The sequence below is a fragment of the Nesoenas mayeri genome (assembly GCF_963082525.1).
Source record: "Nesoenas mayeri genome assembly, chromosome: 4".
In the NCBI taxonomy this organism is placed as follows: domain Eukaryota; kingdom Metazoa; phylum Chordata; class Aves; order Columbiformes; family Columbidae; genus Nesoenas; species Nesoenas mayeri.
In genome coordinates this window covers 20,152,734-20,170,365 of record NC_137540.1, presented here as the reverse complement: position 1 = coordinate 20,170,365, position 17,632 = coordinate 20,152,734, and the positions used below count along the sequence as shown (strand labels likewise).

At 43.0% G+C, this 17,632-nt stretch overlaps 1 protein-coding gene across 2 annotated transcripts in view; it reads right to left on the bottom strand.

Annotated features, from left to right (window-relative positions):
• The window catches only part of GAB1 (GRB2 associated binding protein 1), a 101,011-nt gene extending 84,180 nt beyond the window's left edge, over positions 1-16,831 (bottom strand). For both annotated transcript variants that reach the window (XM_080343642.1, XM_080343643.1), the window contains exon 1: positions 16,578-16,831. In XM_080343642.1, the coding sequence (XP_080199768.1) occupies positions 16,578-16,649 (72 nt within the window). In that variant the 5' untranslated portion in view covers positions 16,650-16,831. The remainder of the gene's footprint in view (positions 1-16,577) is intronic.
• Between the last annotated feature and the right edge of the window lie 801 nt (positions 16,832-17,632).

Genomic DNA, 17,632 nt, shown 5'->3' with positions numbered 1-17,632 from the left:
TGCTCTACCCAGATTAGACTAAAAAAAAAAAAGTGTAATTGTGTTAAAGGCCACTATGTGCTTTCCAAGTAGAGAGATGGACAGTTTTTCAGGGTCAACTGTCCTGAAGACATCATCCATAGTCCCTTCCCTCAGTAACCTACAATCTCAGAAAGACAAAAGAAGAAAAATCGGGAAACAGTTATTTCTGTTATTTTGCTCTTTAAGGTGTTCGTGTTCTTTACCATCCTTGTGGGGGAAAAAGTTATAACTGTCGTTTTTAAACCTGACAAATAATAACATACCAAAAAATAACATGCCTAGAGTAACAAGTATATTCAATGCAAACATCCTCCTTGGCTAAAATCAAACCTTACTTTTCTAGACGTAGGAGCATTTCACAAAAATACAAAGGTGAACAGAATAACCTACAAACGTTTGTACATGTAATGAAGAAATTAGCCTTAATTAAGAACCGAATAAAAGAAATACTCGAGTTCTAATAGTTCAGAAAATAATTTAATCAGTTCACCCCAAATTTAGCACAGAGTTTAAAAACAAAGAGAGAAATCCATTAGAACAGATAGGGAAAATAACGAGATTTAAGTCTCCATAAAGATACAGTGCAGTTATGAAAAGCTTTAAATACAAACTTCAAGTAGTCCAAAAGTCACAAATTATGAAGAAAATAATTAAAATAGTTGTTGCATTTAGAGATATGGAATATGGTCAGCAAGCCTGACCAAAAAAAGGCACCAATTATACTTTTTTCTGTCTGGAAAAAGTCTCCAAGCCCACCCAACCACAAACATGGGCCATGTCACCTACAGGTTCCTGGAACTGCAACTCTAGGGCTCAAAAGACTTAATCATAAGGAAAATGTGGGTATATTTTAGAGGAATAGAGAATGTGAACTGCAAAGGTAGCTTCCAAGAAAAGGTAAGATATACTTTATTTGGCAGGGAAACGTTAATGATAGCAGCATACAGAAGGCAATTCAGAGGACAAGAGGCAGCATTTAGGAGCAGAGAAAGTGGAGGATGTGCTATTGATGTGAAGTGCGCATAAAAAGAGCACGGGAAGTCATCCATGGGCAGGTCAATGGCAAGAAGGAGAAACAAAGAGACTCCCAAGGGAAAGCAACACCCCAAAAACATAAGAGAAGCAAAAGACTGATACCTTTTAGTAGAGACATTAATCAAGTTACCAGAGTAGCAGGATATAGTGTCACGAGGCTAAATACAAGACCTCAAGCAAGGGGTTATTGATCGTTTCTAAAGTGAATAAAGATGAAAGGGGAAAAATCTGAAGAATAAACTAACTACTGGCACAAGTATCAGCTTGGAAAAGGTTCCCTGATCTCAGCAGGCATCTGCAAGAGTCACGAGTAAAGACAGAACCAGGCAGAAGCCAAGGCTTCCCAAACAGGGAAATGTACCAGGAGATAGTTTCCTGGGAAGGATGTTGGCTCTGAATTTTGCTCCCGCCTCTCCCTTACAGATGACCTTCTGGGCATACTGCAAGGCTTATTTATTTACCAAGGTTTTGCCTGAAGAATACAGCGATAAGCATGAAGATTTTTCCTACTAGGAAGGCAAAGGGATTATCTTTTGTTGGCACATCATTAATTTCTAAGATGTTTAGGTTGTTTTAACTAATATACACAACCCAAAAGGTTATGGTAAAAGCTGAAAAATATACATTGTGGTTTACTGTATCTGGGATATATACTTATTTGGACACTGAGATGAAGTTTTACTGCACTTAGGGAAAGTTCAACATGTTCCTTCAAATTATTTCATTAACAATACTTAATTTTTAATCTAGAACTGAAGCAAGTTCAAAGGACTTTCTCATTTTGTTTCTTTACGTTAAGATAATACAAGAACAACAGAGCTACGTTTCAAGGAAATGTGCCCTTATTATCACATAAAATAATCACCCAAAACAAACTTTCTGAACTATGCTACTGAAACCTTAAAGACAGGGTGTATTGAGAAAATCAGGCAGAACCCAACCATAGGTAAACCTGTGAAGTTACCCTTGTACATCAAAAACTACAATCCGCAATTGCATCTGGGGACCTTTTTCCACAGGCAAGTAAGAAGGTGTCTGAATGGTACTTGGGAACAACTGCAGTTCACAGAAACTACATTCAATGGCCTCAGCCAACTTGCTTCCATCAGTTTATTTTTACCTACACAGACAGCAGTTTAGGGATCTTTAAAAAAAAAAAAATAATAATCAGTGTGTGATGCTGCACTTTTTCATGAAAAGCCAAGATTAACACATTGAGTCAACAACTTCTGTTTTGAAAGGGTTCAATTCTCCAAGGACATAACTGCTTTCCCCAAATGATGCAGACGTGTCTGCCGCTGTCTGGGCCAATTCAGAGACTTGTTATTCACTGCTCCGTTGATTTCAAAATCAGACTACCCCTTCAAAAAGTTGCAGAGACTATGACATCACATTTATGATAATTTATTGCACAATTACGGTGGCTACATCCTTGGATTTTATTTCGTGGGAAAGCACGTTTCTACTACAGTCTCAACCATTTTCTTGGCTTACGCCTGCTCTCAGACTTAAAAGTTTTGGTATAAAGTCCAGCTTGACTTTTTCATACCACTAAGAAGGTGTTTTATAGCAACTTCAGGATGTGTAGTTCAATTGCCTAAATAAATATTTGCATTTTAAATTGAGACTTACAGGAATTTCACAAGCAACTCACAGAAGCACTGCTTAACTACTTGCAAAAAGTCACACAACCCTCTAACAGATTTGGCTTCAACGCTACTTATGTCTTCTTAAAGAAACAAAAAGCCCAACATTCTTCGAGCAGGCAAGATTGTAATCTCCTTAGATGAATTACAGTAATGCAATCACTGAAATTCAGTGCAAGAGAACAATTTAATCACCTCAAGTTCAAATGAAAAGATATGCACACCAATGTGAAATTTATTGACTAGAACGGATAAAAAAATATTACCGTACAACATTAAAAGACAACTTAAAGTAATGCAAAGGATTGAAAAAGTTGGTTTCATTATACTTTGGTCAGCGTTATCTTCATTCTAGACAGAAATACACTATATTACAGGCTTAAATTAAAAGGCTTGTAATACTATAATTACAGGACCCAACCCTTACATTTTTGCTTCTGATTCAGCAAAACTTTCACCATACAATGTACAAAGGACACAAAAGTATTTTCTATGTTATTTAACATGGCATTTGTTTGAATATGTACTAATCAGTTTCAAGAATTCCAAAATGCATGTAACAAACAGATAAAATAAGAATATTTTCATATAGTTGTTTCCACATTCCCGCACGGTATAGTGTTCTCAAGAAATAAGCTGCCATCATTTTAGACTGGAATTACAAACAAAATACCGTCACCTATCACACTTCTTTCTTCCCAGTTCCCCAGCATCGTTCATTATCCAAGTCACGTGCCCAAGGAAATTACTTTCATACCCCAAATAGAGAAAACTCATTTCAACCCCAGCCATCATTGTGGAAAGAGATTATTTCATTACATGTAAGGAAACTGTGTAAGTGGGCAATGACGGCAGAACAGGTGTCCAACTCATTCAAACCTTTTAGGATGAGCTATCAGGTCAAAAAAATCTCTCAAACTTATCTGCCTGAGAAACTCCATCCTTTACTGACCAGATAAAAACAAACTGCACAAGGGAAAACCCCATGACCTTGTGCATGTGCAACCTCAGCCAGGAGAAACTGGAACATGAGGCGTTCCTATGGCATGTAACAGCAGGGCTCGTTAGCTTCAACTGTCTGTTCTGAAATGGGTATTAAACTAGGCTAGAGTAATATTCTATTGCCTCGCTTTATCAGCACAATCTGCCAAAGTTTTTTTTTTTTAAAAAACAGTTAGGAAACAAAACAATCATTGGCATGGAGAATATGCTTCTCATGCTATATGAAATGCAGTCAAAAAAAATCAAGGTAAGTTGTAACTGCTGAAAAGAAGGCTCTCTTTTACAAGAAAGAACAATTAAGAAGTCAGCATAACAATCAGGGTGTTCTTACCTCATCTAGTCTGTCCTAAACAAATTTGACTTATTTTCACGCCTTTCTCAACTTAGTAGCAGGAATCAGAGAGGAAAGTGAGGATGCACAGCTGGGCAGAAAGGTACAAATGTGAAGTCACCAGCAGAAAGACTGGACCCTTCCCCTGCATTTACCAAGTTACATGCATTTAACAGTTCCACTTGCAGTTGCGGAGTAGGAGCTGTAGTGTTCAACACACTGTGAGACTGGTCTATCATGATTCAAGATGAATTTTCCCCATGAAGGACAGAAACCAGCAGAGAGAGTGTGCATCAGGAGAGATGGGGGTCCTCATGGATGTTAGCTTGTGTCTTCTCTGCATCACACTGGAGTCACAGACAATTTAAAACAACAACAACAAAAACAAAAAGCAAAAAAACAAAACCCACACAACTAAAACAAACAAAACAAACAAACAAAAAAAATCACACAAAGGATTTTCAAAGCTTAGAAAAAATAGTAATAACAGGAAAAATTAGGAAGACACTCATCATTTTGCCTCTTTTACAAATATGGCCCAAGAGGTCCAGCAGGCTGATGGAGGCAGATCATGTATCCCAAAGTATCTTGCATTATCATCTTGCCTTGTGGTGAAAGAATCCAAAAAATGAGCAAAGCCTCAGTGTTACACCAGACAGTGCTTATCAGAAGTGACTGATTAAATGGCAGAGCCTGTGTATCTCAGCAGCATCCATACATACAGTATATGAGAGAGGAGAGGCAACACCACCAGCAGGAAGACTTGAGGCAACCTGGCTGCTACTGTTGTTAACTCCAGAAGCTCATCGCTCATTGTTTATACTGTTTTTATCATCCGCTACCATTCACCTGCCTGTCCTGATTGGCCGAGCAGCTACAGCAGTTTAGGAGATTGGAACGACAAGGAACTCCGCTGGCCACAGAAGCGTGCAGTAAGCAGCTTATCCCGCCCCTACACAAGTGAATTAGCTTCCCAAGCACATTGCCAGAGGGACCCCCCCACCTTCATTAATACACTTTCAACTTTGGAGAGGTGCCACAAGTAAAATGTTTGTTTACTGCAGGCAGGAAGAGCTACCTATGATTCAGATATTAGGAAGTGACAGGAAGGATTAAATTATGCGATTTAAAAGTAGGAAAATAAACAACAAAAAAAAATGGTTGCAATGAGAGGAAGGAGGAGGAGGAAAGGACATGAGACAGAAGTTTTGGATCTCTCTCACTTGTGCAGGGCTGAAGCCATCAGAGCAGCAGGAGGCCCCCATAGGATTTCTTCACCTTTTAACCCTCATCCTAGAGCCCCTGGCCAGGGACTTTCCTTCTTCGCACTGAGTAAGAAACATCTGTCCAGTTCAGTCTCCCGGTTGAAAAAAGACAAATCAGAGTCTTCCTTACTCCCCATCTTGTTTAAGCAGACCGAGATTTCAGAGAGGAGCACTCCATCCGCCCTCCTTTCAGGCAACAGCTACCAGAAGCAAAGGATCCCAAGGCGGACAGAAAAGCGGCTCATTTTCCGGCCAGCTAGGGGAGGCAGGAACACACTTCAGCTCTGTTGGACAGAGCTGGTTGCAGAGACCGATAGGAAAACCTCTTCCCGTAAGCAGCAAGCAGGAGAAGCGCCCTGATGGGAATAGCACTGCCTTCCCAGCAGTTGCTGGAAGCAAATTGGGCATCTCAGCAGTGTTGCTTGCGACGTTGCACCTCCCCTAGACCGTTTGTTTGGTCGATTCTCAGCAGCACGTATCTAGTAACAATTTTAAGTTGTAATTATGCAGACTCTTATTGCGACTTGACCACGTGCCCATTCCAAGACTAAAACAGTAAAATAAAAGGTTTCAGTCACAGGCAGTTATGCCTGCACTGTAACAAAATGTCACCAAAGAAAAATCATCAAATGTATGTAATTATGATGATGGTGCCTCACTTTTATAATCAGTAAAGATGTTTCTGCCACTCTCTCTATAAATCAGACAATAAATTCCTACCCTTTTTCCCCCTCCCCCATCCCTGACCTTGGAGCTGCAGAGATGCACAGATAAACAGAGCTGTCAGGTCAAGGAAAAACGCACAGGAGTGTGAATTAACTTAGCACTGAAGTATATACACACCATAGCAGAAAACTTTGTAGTTACTTGTCCTGGGACAAATTTACCCTGGGATGAAAACAGGGCTAAGTTTCCCATTTTACACTAATGAGACATTAGAATGCTACTCTTCACTTTATATCTTCCCCCTGCCCCATTTCTTCCTTCACCTCCCTAAAACTCCAAAAAAAAGAGGTTTTAACCTAGTAATGACTGACCCCTGAGTCCATGTAAGTGTTCTGTCTGCTGACAGACCTTCAGTAGCGAAGAGTAACTTGTTTATTTTTCATAGTGCTGACCAGCTTATGCAATCTGACTTCATTTGTGCACACAGACAACTCTATCAGATAGGTCATTACTAAGAGCGTGACATGACTTCAGCTTTGAGCTTTAAGGGCATTATTTCACACTGAGTAGCAAGTCATTAGACTACAAAAGTTATCCACATAGCGTGACGCAAATAATTTCAGCAATAATTGTGTAGAAACAGTAAATGGGAATGCATCAGAACATGCAAGATTCAGGAAGAAACACTTATTGTTATACCTTATACCTATTCTTACACTTCTTAACATAATCTCACTTAGCAACAGGAAACGTTTTTTAAACAAAAAGTTTATCTAATGCCACCATGAGAGCATCACCTAGTGTAACATCTAATTGAAAGGAAGAAACATTTCTTTAATGAAGAGCACCACAAGATATCAGGGAATTATATAACAAGTTATATATTCAAAAGGGATAAGTTTTGTTCAGTTTGTAGCTTACACCTCAAATCAAATTCATACAGGTCACTGCATTCTAGAAAAGCAGAACTGTCAATAGCCTGCCCCCGACACTTCCAGCATTTCAGCACAACTAGGAAAAGACCATATTGCAGAGGTCCAACCAAAGAATTGGTTACAACACAACGTTTTAAAAGTCTCTTGTTGTCACACTCCAGATCCACAAGTGCTCAAGTTTGCAGCTGAGGGATTTACTAGACAGAGTGCAGAGGAGGCCACAAAGCTGGTGAGGGGCCTGGAGCACAAGTCTGATGAGGAGCGGCTGAGGGAACTGGGGCTGTTTAGCCTGGAGAAACGGAGGCTGAGGGGAGACCTTATTGCTGTCTACAGCTACCTGAAAGGAGGTTGTAGCATGGAGGGTGTTGGTCTCTTCTCCCAAGTAGCAAGTGACAGGACAAGAGGAAATGGCCTCAACTTGTGCCAGAGGAGGTTTAGATTGGATATTAGGAAAAAATTCTTCCCAGAAAGGGTTGTCAGACATTGGAACAGGCTGCCCAGGGAAGTGGTGGAGCCACCATCCCTGGAGGAGTTTAAAAGGCATTTAGACAAAGGTCTTAGGTACATGGTTTAGTGCTAGAGTTAGGTTATGGTTGGACTCGATGATCCTGAGGGTCTCTTCCAACCAAAATGATTCTATGATTCTCTCCAAACCCATGGAATCTCCCACATCCCTGCTGCAGGTGCTACACGGCAGAGCGCTCCACTGCCTCATCTGTCCTGGGACAAGCAAGCCTCTTCTGCTTCAAACTGCACTCCATGCCCTCTCCTCCTGCACCCCCTGTCCCCCCTTTTTTAACTAAACTATGCAAGAACAAATAGCCAATTCATCTCAAGTCCATGAGTTACTTTGACATCCTCTCTCTTAGTAGTTTGTTGATTAAAAAGAACACAATATCAATTCTCAAAATATCCATCACATAAGTTATCCTCACCACCTCTTTCCTAATATGCTCCTTACTTCTCAATATTTGCTGGGAAGGGGCACACTTGCTATCAGCATCAAACATGTTTTTAAGGATCACAAATATCTATATTTTATTATTTTTTTAATCATCATAATGGTTTGCTAAATTCTGTATATGAATTTTTGACTTCATCCTCCTGTGCACCATTCCCATAAAACCAGGTGCAGCTTCTCTACTATGGCTGACCCTGCTTAAGAATCTACACAGAAACACAAGTTTCCCAAAGCTGTAAAAGAAACATGTATCAAGTGTGAATGGATACATTTGGCTAGCACATTACCTGACTCAGTGTGGTTATTCTTCATACAAAGGGAAAAATGAAAAACTGACACACTATTTTCAGAATTGCTTTGTTTTTCATAAATGGCTGTCATCCCACTTGAAAACTTAAAATTCAAAATCCATTTTTCGTCTGATATCATGTGTATATTTACCCTTTAAATAACTCTCCCAGACTGTAATTCTTGTGTGTTGACTGAATCAAAGGTCTATTTGAAGGCAAGGGTATTAACTGTGTTTGAACAGCTTCCTGTATTCTTATTCCATACCCCAAAACTAATCCCATGAACTCCTACTGTCAGCAATAAACACCTACAGAAGGTTTATGTTGTTTTTCATTCCCAAGCACCAGACAACAGAGAAAAAAAATAAAACAAAACAAAAACAACCCAAAGTCTCTCTATTTTTCACAGAATCACAGAATGTCATGGATTGGAACGGAAATCACAGAATGTCAGGGATTGGAAGGGACCTCAAAAGATCATCCAGTCCGATCCCCCTGCTGGAGCAGAAACACCTACATGAGGTTACACAGGAATGTGTCCAGGTGAGTTTTGAATGTCTCCAAAGAAGACTCAACAACCCCCCCAGGCAGCCTGTTCCAGTGCTCTGTCACCCTCACTGAGAAGTTTCTTCTCAAATTTAAGTGGAACCTCCTCTGTTCCAGTTATTCTTCTTTAACTCTTCTTCTGAGGCAGAAATGCCAAAGCACCTGGCGGCTGCTGTAACCCCAGCAAGAAGGAGGAATGTGCTGGTCTGCACCGAAACCCACAGCGTTCATGGTGGGGTGGGGACAGACTTACCCCGGAGGAAGGCAGCAGATCTGCTACCGCCCTGCCCCAGGGCTGCCCGTGCTGCAAAGTGGGTGGAGAAGCAGATCCAAGCTTGTGCCAGCCACCATCGCCACCACGGGGTTATCTGCCCTCGGTTCCACTTACCAAGCAGCAGGACAACCAAAACTACCCGCCGGTTGGAAAACCCTCATGTGGAAAAGGGACAAAGACATAAGGCTGCTTTTCTCCTGCTGGGGAAGGTCACCCCTGGGTGGCACAGGACAAAAATTACCTCCTTTTTACAAGTAGAGAAGGCAAAGCTCTCTTCTGGCTTCCTAGAAATTCTCAGACAAAAGCAGCAGCAAAGCTCCTGAGAAAGCAATCAGGTTTTCTGTGTGTTTTTAGTTTGGTTTGTGTTTTCTGCTGTTGTTGTTTCTTTGTTTTATATTTTTAAATCATTCTGCAAATAAGTCACCGTATAAAATAAGAATGAGCAAACGCTTTTTCATTTAATTCAGTTCTCGGTGTGGGGCCTAAACTCAGCAGTAACAAGCTGGTATACTAACTTGGCACCGTCTCCTAGCACAAGTGTCACCTCTTTTTAAAGGTATGTTTTTACACATACTTATTTGTATTATTACATACAGATATTATGTATAATAATACACAAGCCATATGAATGTAACTGCCTGACTTTTTTAATTACAAGTTATTATATCACCAGTTCCAAGAGAGACAACTATCAGGCTGTCATTTATGTCAAATAACTGCCATTTACCTGAAAAAAAGAGGAAAAAAAATGTGTCACCATAACCTCAGGGAATTTAATGTGTCATTTTGGTGCATAAAATGCAATTAAATATATTCCTTCTCCTCAGTTAAAAAAAATACTACATAAGATTTTTTTTAAAACTAAAAGCAAGGTGGCACGCTCCAAAAGACCTCAAAAGTTAATCATGAGAAACAAAACTTTTATCAGCAGCTGGAAGCAAGACCAAACAGAAGCACAAAAACCAGACTACATAACCTTTTATGGGAGGCCAGGTTGGTTTTCTTTAAAAGAAAAAGATCAAAAATACAACTAGCATATTGCACCAAACAATATTTACAAAGCTAAGACTATTTGTACAGCTATGAACATTTTTCCTAAAGTAAACAAGACAGAGAGTTCATAAAAGTGAACCGAGGATAGCCTGGTCAGGAATTGATAAAGGAAGAAGAGAGAAAAAACAATGCTTCATTTTTGGGCTGGAGATGGCAGAATCCCACCCACACCCTCCCCCCCGAAAAAAAGCAAAATGTAGTATTGCATTAGAAATACGTTTTTGTATAATGAAAAGCTGAATTCACATTAGAGTCCCTAAACCAGCAAATTATATTTGACTAACAATATTCACCTGCACACAAAACATACCTGCCTTGACAAGATTGTCCCTTTCTGTCTGATCTTCCCGCCCGCCTTGCTCAAGTAATTTGCATAAGTTCTGTCCCTCCTAATGAAATACTGCAATTAAATTACAGCAGTTAAAATTGCTTCTATTGGCAATAAAATGATTAGTCATTGAAGCACAGAAAATTTTAAGGACAATTTGAAAAAGTCTCAAGAGGACTATGACCTCAACACTACAAAAGAAGTTGGGATGCAAAAAAATAAGGAGGTATGTCTTTGCTTTATGTTTTTTTGCTCTATATTGAAACAGAACCTGCACCACAAGTGTGCTCTCCTTGATTTATGAAAATATTCCACCCAGAATAGTTTGGTGACATCTATTTTTAGACTAGAAAAAGGTGACAGCAAGACTAAACAAGTATGAGATACCCACACCAAGGCTATCTACAATACACAAAATTACCTTCTCCCTTAAAATTACATTTTGAACCACTGATGTTCCTTTCACATTTTGCCAAGACTTTTCTCAAAGCCATGAGCCAAATTTAATGAGAAATACATGTGTTCTAAATGTCTGAAAGAGATTACAGTTGATTCTAATCATCTGATCCAAAAGTTATGTCAAAAAAAGGCTAAAGAAAAACAATAAAAAAAATCCATGTCTCAGAAGTGTCCAAACCGTCATTCCAATATTTTTAAAATTCAAGGAGAAAGAAAAAGATGCTGGAAAAATTCCTCTTCTCAATACATCCAACTCACATCTACTTCACACAGCTACCTTCCCTAGCACTTGAGCATACGATTCACCAAAAGTCACACAAAACAAGGTCATCTGCATACAACTGGAAGTTAAATTAACTTTATTTCATTATTTCCTTTGGTTAGTGTATTTGTTGCTTATACTGACCAGTCAATGTTGCAGGATTTTGTGCATACATGAAAGAACGGCTACTATGCAGCATCAACAAAGCTGGATTTGTGGCACTGATTTGTTTTTCCACTTCCTCGCCCCTGCTCCCTCTTAGTTCTTCATGGAACTGTTATCCCCTGCAACTACCTGCACCAAATCTTACCAACACACCTACCAAAACATGAAAGCACTATGCTGCTGTAAATCCAATTCAGAATGACCTCCAGCATTACTAGAGTCAGAATTTGACCATTTCCTCATCTATTATGGTCACACATTAAGGGGTACTATTAAACAGCTGTTAAGAAAAAATGTTCACATCAAGAAACATCTTTAGAATATCTGGCTTACTTCCAATGTCCAGCAGTTCACCTGCACTTCAAGAAGAATGGGACAATTTCTGTTACTCAAATATCCAGCTTTCCTATCTACACCAAGAAAAGCAGCATTCAAGCAGTTCAGGTACTGTCTGAACATAGAAGCTCAGAAACATTTAAATTAACAATGGAAATCACTGTGGTACACTACATGAAGATCAGAATAATTGGTGGAAGAGACTTATCTTACTTAGCATATATATTTGGACTTCTCAATCTCTTTTACATACTGCCACCTGCTCTTACCCTCTGAAACGATCCCCCGGTAATTAACTCAGAGCATAGACCAGAGCTCAAGCACTGACAGTGCTGAAGCGCTGGCCGCAAAGTCAACACCAGCTGCTAATGTCCTGTCAAAGACGACAAACACTCGTACAATGAGTTCCATGCTCCGCAAGCGAGACTTACACCCAAAGAGCAAGCTGAGTAGATGGGCACATCCCCAATGTCACACCCGAGATCATTTCAGCATCTTCAGCTGGCACACAAAACAACATCACTTCCTTCTATAATCAACAAAAGCATTGTGTTTATTCATGCTTTCAAATTAATGGTTTAGAGTTTACTAACACATGTTTTAAAATAACAAAAGTCAAAATACTGCTTCCTGCACAGTGCACAGCAGAAGGGAAGCTTCCTTCCAGAATGAAAGGTTTCTGCATGAACACCGATTCCTGCAAAGTCCTCAGCAGCTCCTGGAGAAGCACAAGCAAGTTCAGAATATTAAGTTGTCACATAACATTACTTGATTACACTCATCTGTTTTCAGTTAATTTGAGTTAACCTGACCCAGCTCTACAGGGACAGCACTGAATTATGTCAACCAAGCTCACCTCGTTGTTTGGGTTTTTCTTCTGTAAATCAACTGGCTTCTTAAATGTGCTCAGTATGCTGATGCAAGATCACAAAAAGCTTTAATGCAAACGGGTACCTTCCAGAAAAAGGGCTTTTGTCAGGCATCACAGCTTTTACCAGATTACAACTATTCTGCTGAATAAAACATTTCTTAACACCATTACATAGCTTAGCACATTTAAGTATTACTCAAGACTGAAGAAGCACCTACGTGACTACTGCCAAACAAAACCACAGTAAAATATTCCACTTTATTCCTTTTGTACCTATGCCGTCTTAGCCTATAGTTCAAACATCAACAACTAGCTTAATAGTTTGGCACTTTTTTTAGTCACCATCTGAGAACTGAGAACATTAGAATAAGACAATGCTTTGTGTAGCCTTGTCTGAATTATATCACTGCCCTTTAGGTCCTGGGGAGATCAAGCCTATTTCTCACTTTTAAATAAATGTATAATCAACAGGAACAGTCAAATAAAGCATTCTTTCCCAATATAGCTTACATGAGATGTTTTTAATTAAGCTTTACCTTTTATAAAATAAGATATATTTTACTGTCAGGAGGACACATTATAATACTGAGAATTATCATATTCTCACTTGAAAATCTAAGCTGCTACAACAAAGTTTAGCTTCAATTACGCCAAACTTGATTTTAAAACTACAAAAACACCAATCTGCTCTTCATATTAGTCAACTTTCTACAAACCAGTTGCATAAACTGATCATCAATGCCCAAAATCCTGATTTTAGGGACATCCAGTTGTCATACCCAGCACTAGCCACTACCCAGGCACAAGTGCAGTGGTTTCAGGAGAGAATTCAGAACACTGTTCCCATTCCCTCACGCTTTTCTCCCTCACTTTACTAAGGACAGCTGTGTTTAAATATCTGGTGGTTTCTTAGCATAATGGCAGTAAAAAGTCCTCTATGCTGCTACCACAAAGAATTGGCTATTTTAACTGGCACGTGCACAGCAGAACTGCAGTGTAGCAGAAAACCACAAAGCCAGGGTTTGCTATCATTTTTTAAAGGACAGAGGAGGGAAAAAGGGACTTCAAAAACAAGGGGACCTGAGAAGAAAAAGTACAGTAGTGGAAGGTGAGAACAAAAAAGTTTGCAAGAGAACAAGTGTGGAAATAAAACATATATATATATAGCAGGTAGTTCCCATAGTTCCCATCCCTATGGACAAACAAGTTCTTTCATGTACTCATATAACCACTGTGCAGGATTTAGCCCCAGCTCCGTTCTTCTCTACTAAATCCACATCCCCAACTTGGACCCTCCAGCCAACACCAAAAGTTACTTGTATTTTTCCTAGAAATCTGCTGCTGGAAACAACCAGTCTATTCTAGCAACCAAACTGTTCTGAACACCAGCTCCAAGGGAACCAACAACAGGTGCCAATGGTTATCAGAAAATTACTTCCATACCAAAAATGCATGAACAAGACCTGAAAAGAGGACTCTTTTTAAGGGGAGGGGGCGAAGACACCCATGGCATTAAAACGTATAATCAAGGAAATCTGATTTTTCCACCTGCAGCACAGCGTTGGTTGGGTATTTATTTTCTTTCCTTTTTTTACCCTCAAAATGATTGCAAGCTAGCTTTAATACCCCGTCCAACTGTTTCAGACTAAAAATTGAAGTCTCTGCAAAACACATGTCTATGTACTAGCTTCAAAGCACTCCTTTTCACTCACCCTAAGAACTGATACCAGATTTAACTGCAATTTCAGACTTTTTATCTTCCTTCCCAGATGGTAACCTGGATTTGCCCCAACACTTGCCTGCAAAAACTAACAGGGCGTGAAGTTACAATTTTCCATATATATATGTGAAAAGCACGCATTGCAGAAAAGCAGTTTCCTACTGAAATCACTTTCCCATCTTTTTGTCTGGTGCAGCCCCTTGAAATGTCACCAGTATAAAATAGGGCTTTAAAAACACAGCTCTTCTGTGCCTCTGCGTGAGCACAGAATTACAGAGCACATAAGCCAACACTTCGGTCGGTGCACTCAGTTAAAGTTCATTGTTTCAAGTGCATCAACTTCTTGTTTGCTTGAAGATGCTGATCGTGATGTCAAGGTCACTTTTATGTCTTCAAAGTGAGCATGAGCCTTTAGCCTGCAACTGATCAGGCACCACAGACAAGCAGGAGGAATTTTAAGGAGTCCTCCTTTAAACAGTATATTTCTCTTACACAAGCAGAAAATGCGTAAGATTTAAAATTATGACCTCATGGCCTACAGTGCACACATATGCTAACCCAAGTCATGCTTGTATCAGCTTGCCACACTATCACCCTGATACTCTACCTCCTCAAAAAGCAGATCCCACTTGCAAGTGGAAAAAAAGGAATTTTTAATTTATTTTTTTTTAATAGGGAATGACCTGACCAAAGCTGTAGCCAGCATTTTCACCTCAAAGGTTCTGATGTTATTCCAGTATGGAAGAAGAGCTATAAATACACTGAAAGGCCAGTTATGTGGTAAAAAGCTAGCATATTTAGAGACTGATTTATGGTTTTGATTGAGGAGAGCAAACTCTTGCTTACAACTCCGTCCAGCATAACTGTGCATGATTTAGAGTTTGGGCAGGAAATTTACTCAAACTTTAAAAACATTAATTCTGCTCTTAATTCCTACACATTGGTAAAGTGACATCCTCTGAATACACACATACAGGCAGTGGGTCAGCCAAAAATACTGCCCGTGTCCAACACAGCAGGGAAGCACAGCCCTGCCATGACCCACCAGGACATTCCCTCTGCAAGTCTGGTCCTGTGTACTTCATAAGAACAGGATTTTTGGCACTGGGAACCAGAGAATGGGCTATCCCAAATATTATTTTTTAATTTAAAAAGAGTCCCATATCATCAGCTTCCTGGCATTTAATAAACCTGACCATAGCAACGACAGTTCTTTGAGAAGTGATTTTTAATTGCTAACATATGAAAATAACATGGTCATATTAAGACACACGTTCACAGATTCTCAAACTAATGTGAGGGTTTAGCTGCTTAAAAAAAACCCCAAAAACTGATAACCACAAAGGCCATTTCTATTTAAAAACCATCTAACTAACTAAGTGTCTGGGTGTTTTTGTTGTTGTTGCTTTTTTTGGTTTTTTAAAGGCCCAACATGCTGTACCCGTTGCACAGACCCCACGAAGCGACCTGGGTGCCAACGGCAAGGGACCCAGCAGAGACGACTCCTGGCATCACCCACTGCTCCTACGTGACTTGACAGCGTCCCAGCCAGCACCGAGGAGCCCAGCGCCCAACAGCACCGCTGCTGCCCTGTCCCGAAATCTGCCCTCTCAGCAAACACGCTCCATTTTCCTGTGAACTCAGTGTCAGCTCCGCTGCAGCCTCTGCTAAAACCCTTACTTCTGAGCAACAGCAGGCTGGAGTTTAAGTAGAAAAAGGCACTTTTCTGGGAACTCCCTCCTCCACCCCTCCCTCCCTCCCTCTTTCCCGACGCAGAGGGCTCCAGTCCCAAGGGCACAGGCCCCCCGGCCCCAGCGGGGAGGGCTCCCGGGACACCGCCGACTCCCGGCCGTCCCCGGGCCAACAGCTCCGGCCGCTCCCCCGCCAGAGCGGCTTTCGGGCCGCCGCACCAAGAGGAGTTACGGGGCGCCCCCCCCCCCTCCCTTTCCTTCCATCAGGCACCAGCACCGGGACGGCAAGTGTTTACGTTTGAAAATACAGATATACCGAGCCCCGGATCCAAAGGGAAGGCGGAAAAACTCCGCCCCCCTCCCTCTCCCGACTCCCTTGGAACGGCGATAAAAGGCAAGGCAGAAACATCTGACCGCTCGGCGCCCCTTTTTTGAGGAAAAAAAATAATAATAAAAGACATTTTTGAAAAAGGGAAGAAAAAAAAAAACACAAAAGAAGGGGTAGCGGATCCCCGCGGGACGCACCGGGCAGCAGTCCCGGCCGAAACCGGGAGGCGGCCGAGAGGGCGGCTCGTCCGCGGCCGCGGAGCCGCCGCTGGGCCTGGCCGAGAGGGACCGCGCGGGGAGGCCGGGCCGGGCGGGAGCGGGAAGCCTCGCAGAGGGAGAAGCGGGGAAGGGAGGCGGGGGGAGCGCGGACGGCGGGAGGGAGAGGGCACTCACGTAGCGTTTCAACTTCTTCTCCGGTGGGGACTTTCGGAGCCAGCCCGAGCAGACCACCTCCCCGCCGCTCATGGCTGGGCCGCCTGCCCGCCAGGCAGCCCTTCTTCTTCTCCTCCTCCGGCGGCAGCAGCGGCGCCCGGCCGGGCCGAGCCGAGGGAGCCCCGAGACGCGGCTGCAGCACCGCGCCCGCTCCGGCCTCCCGGGGCTGCGGGGCGAGGGAAGGGAAGGGACGGGGGAGCGGGGTGTGAGTGTGTGTGAGTGTGTGTGTGTGTGTGTGTCTCACGCACAACAAGCGGCCGGAGCAGCCAGCGGGGCTGAGGCGGGAGGTGCCCCCTTCCTCCTCCTCCTCGCCGCCGCCGAGTCACACGAACATCGGGAGAGACGACAGGGGCGGCCGCCGCCCCGCCGCAACTTCAGCTCCGGCGTCCCAGGGCAGGATCAGGATCCAGCCACCGCCCCGCGTCAGTGGCGCCGCCCCCCGCGCCGCCAGGACCCTCCCGCCGGGGAAGGGCCGCGGGGGGCTTGGCTTCCCCTCCCCTCGCCCCGCCGCCGGGCCGAGCTCAGAGCCGGCCGCCACGGCTGCCCGGGCTCGCTCCTTCCCCTTCCTCCTCCCCCTGCGCCGGGAGGAGGGGATCGGCCAGTGCTCCTGCCTCCTTCGCCTTCACCTCCGGGGGGAGAGAGGCGGGGCGGCCGAGGCCGGGTCTCGCCGCGGGGCTGGGGCTGGGTCCGCTCCTTCACGACTGGCGTGGGAGGGGTTTATCCCGGGATTCACGGCGTCCCCTTCGCCGACCACTTTTCCCAACGGCGGCAGCAGCTCCGCGCCCCGTCCCGCCTGCTCCCGCCCCCAGCGGAGGAACCGCGGCGGCTCCCCTCGAAACTCTCCGCCGGAGCCTTTTCAAACAACAAGGGCCGGGAAGAGAGGGAGGGGACGGTGCCTCCCAGAGGGATCCTGGGAGCTGTAGTCGGCGGCCGGCGGGCCGCGGGGACTGCGGCGGCGCGGCCGTGAGGGGGACGCGGGGGATGGGCCCGGCGGTGGCCGGCGGAAGAGAAAAGGG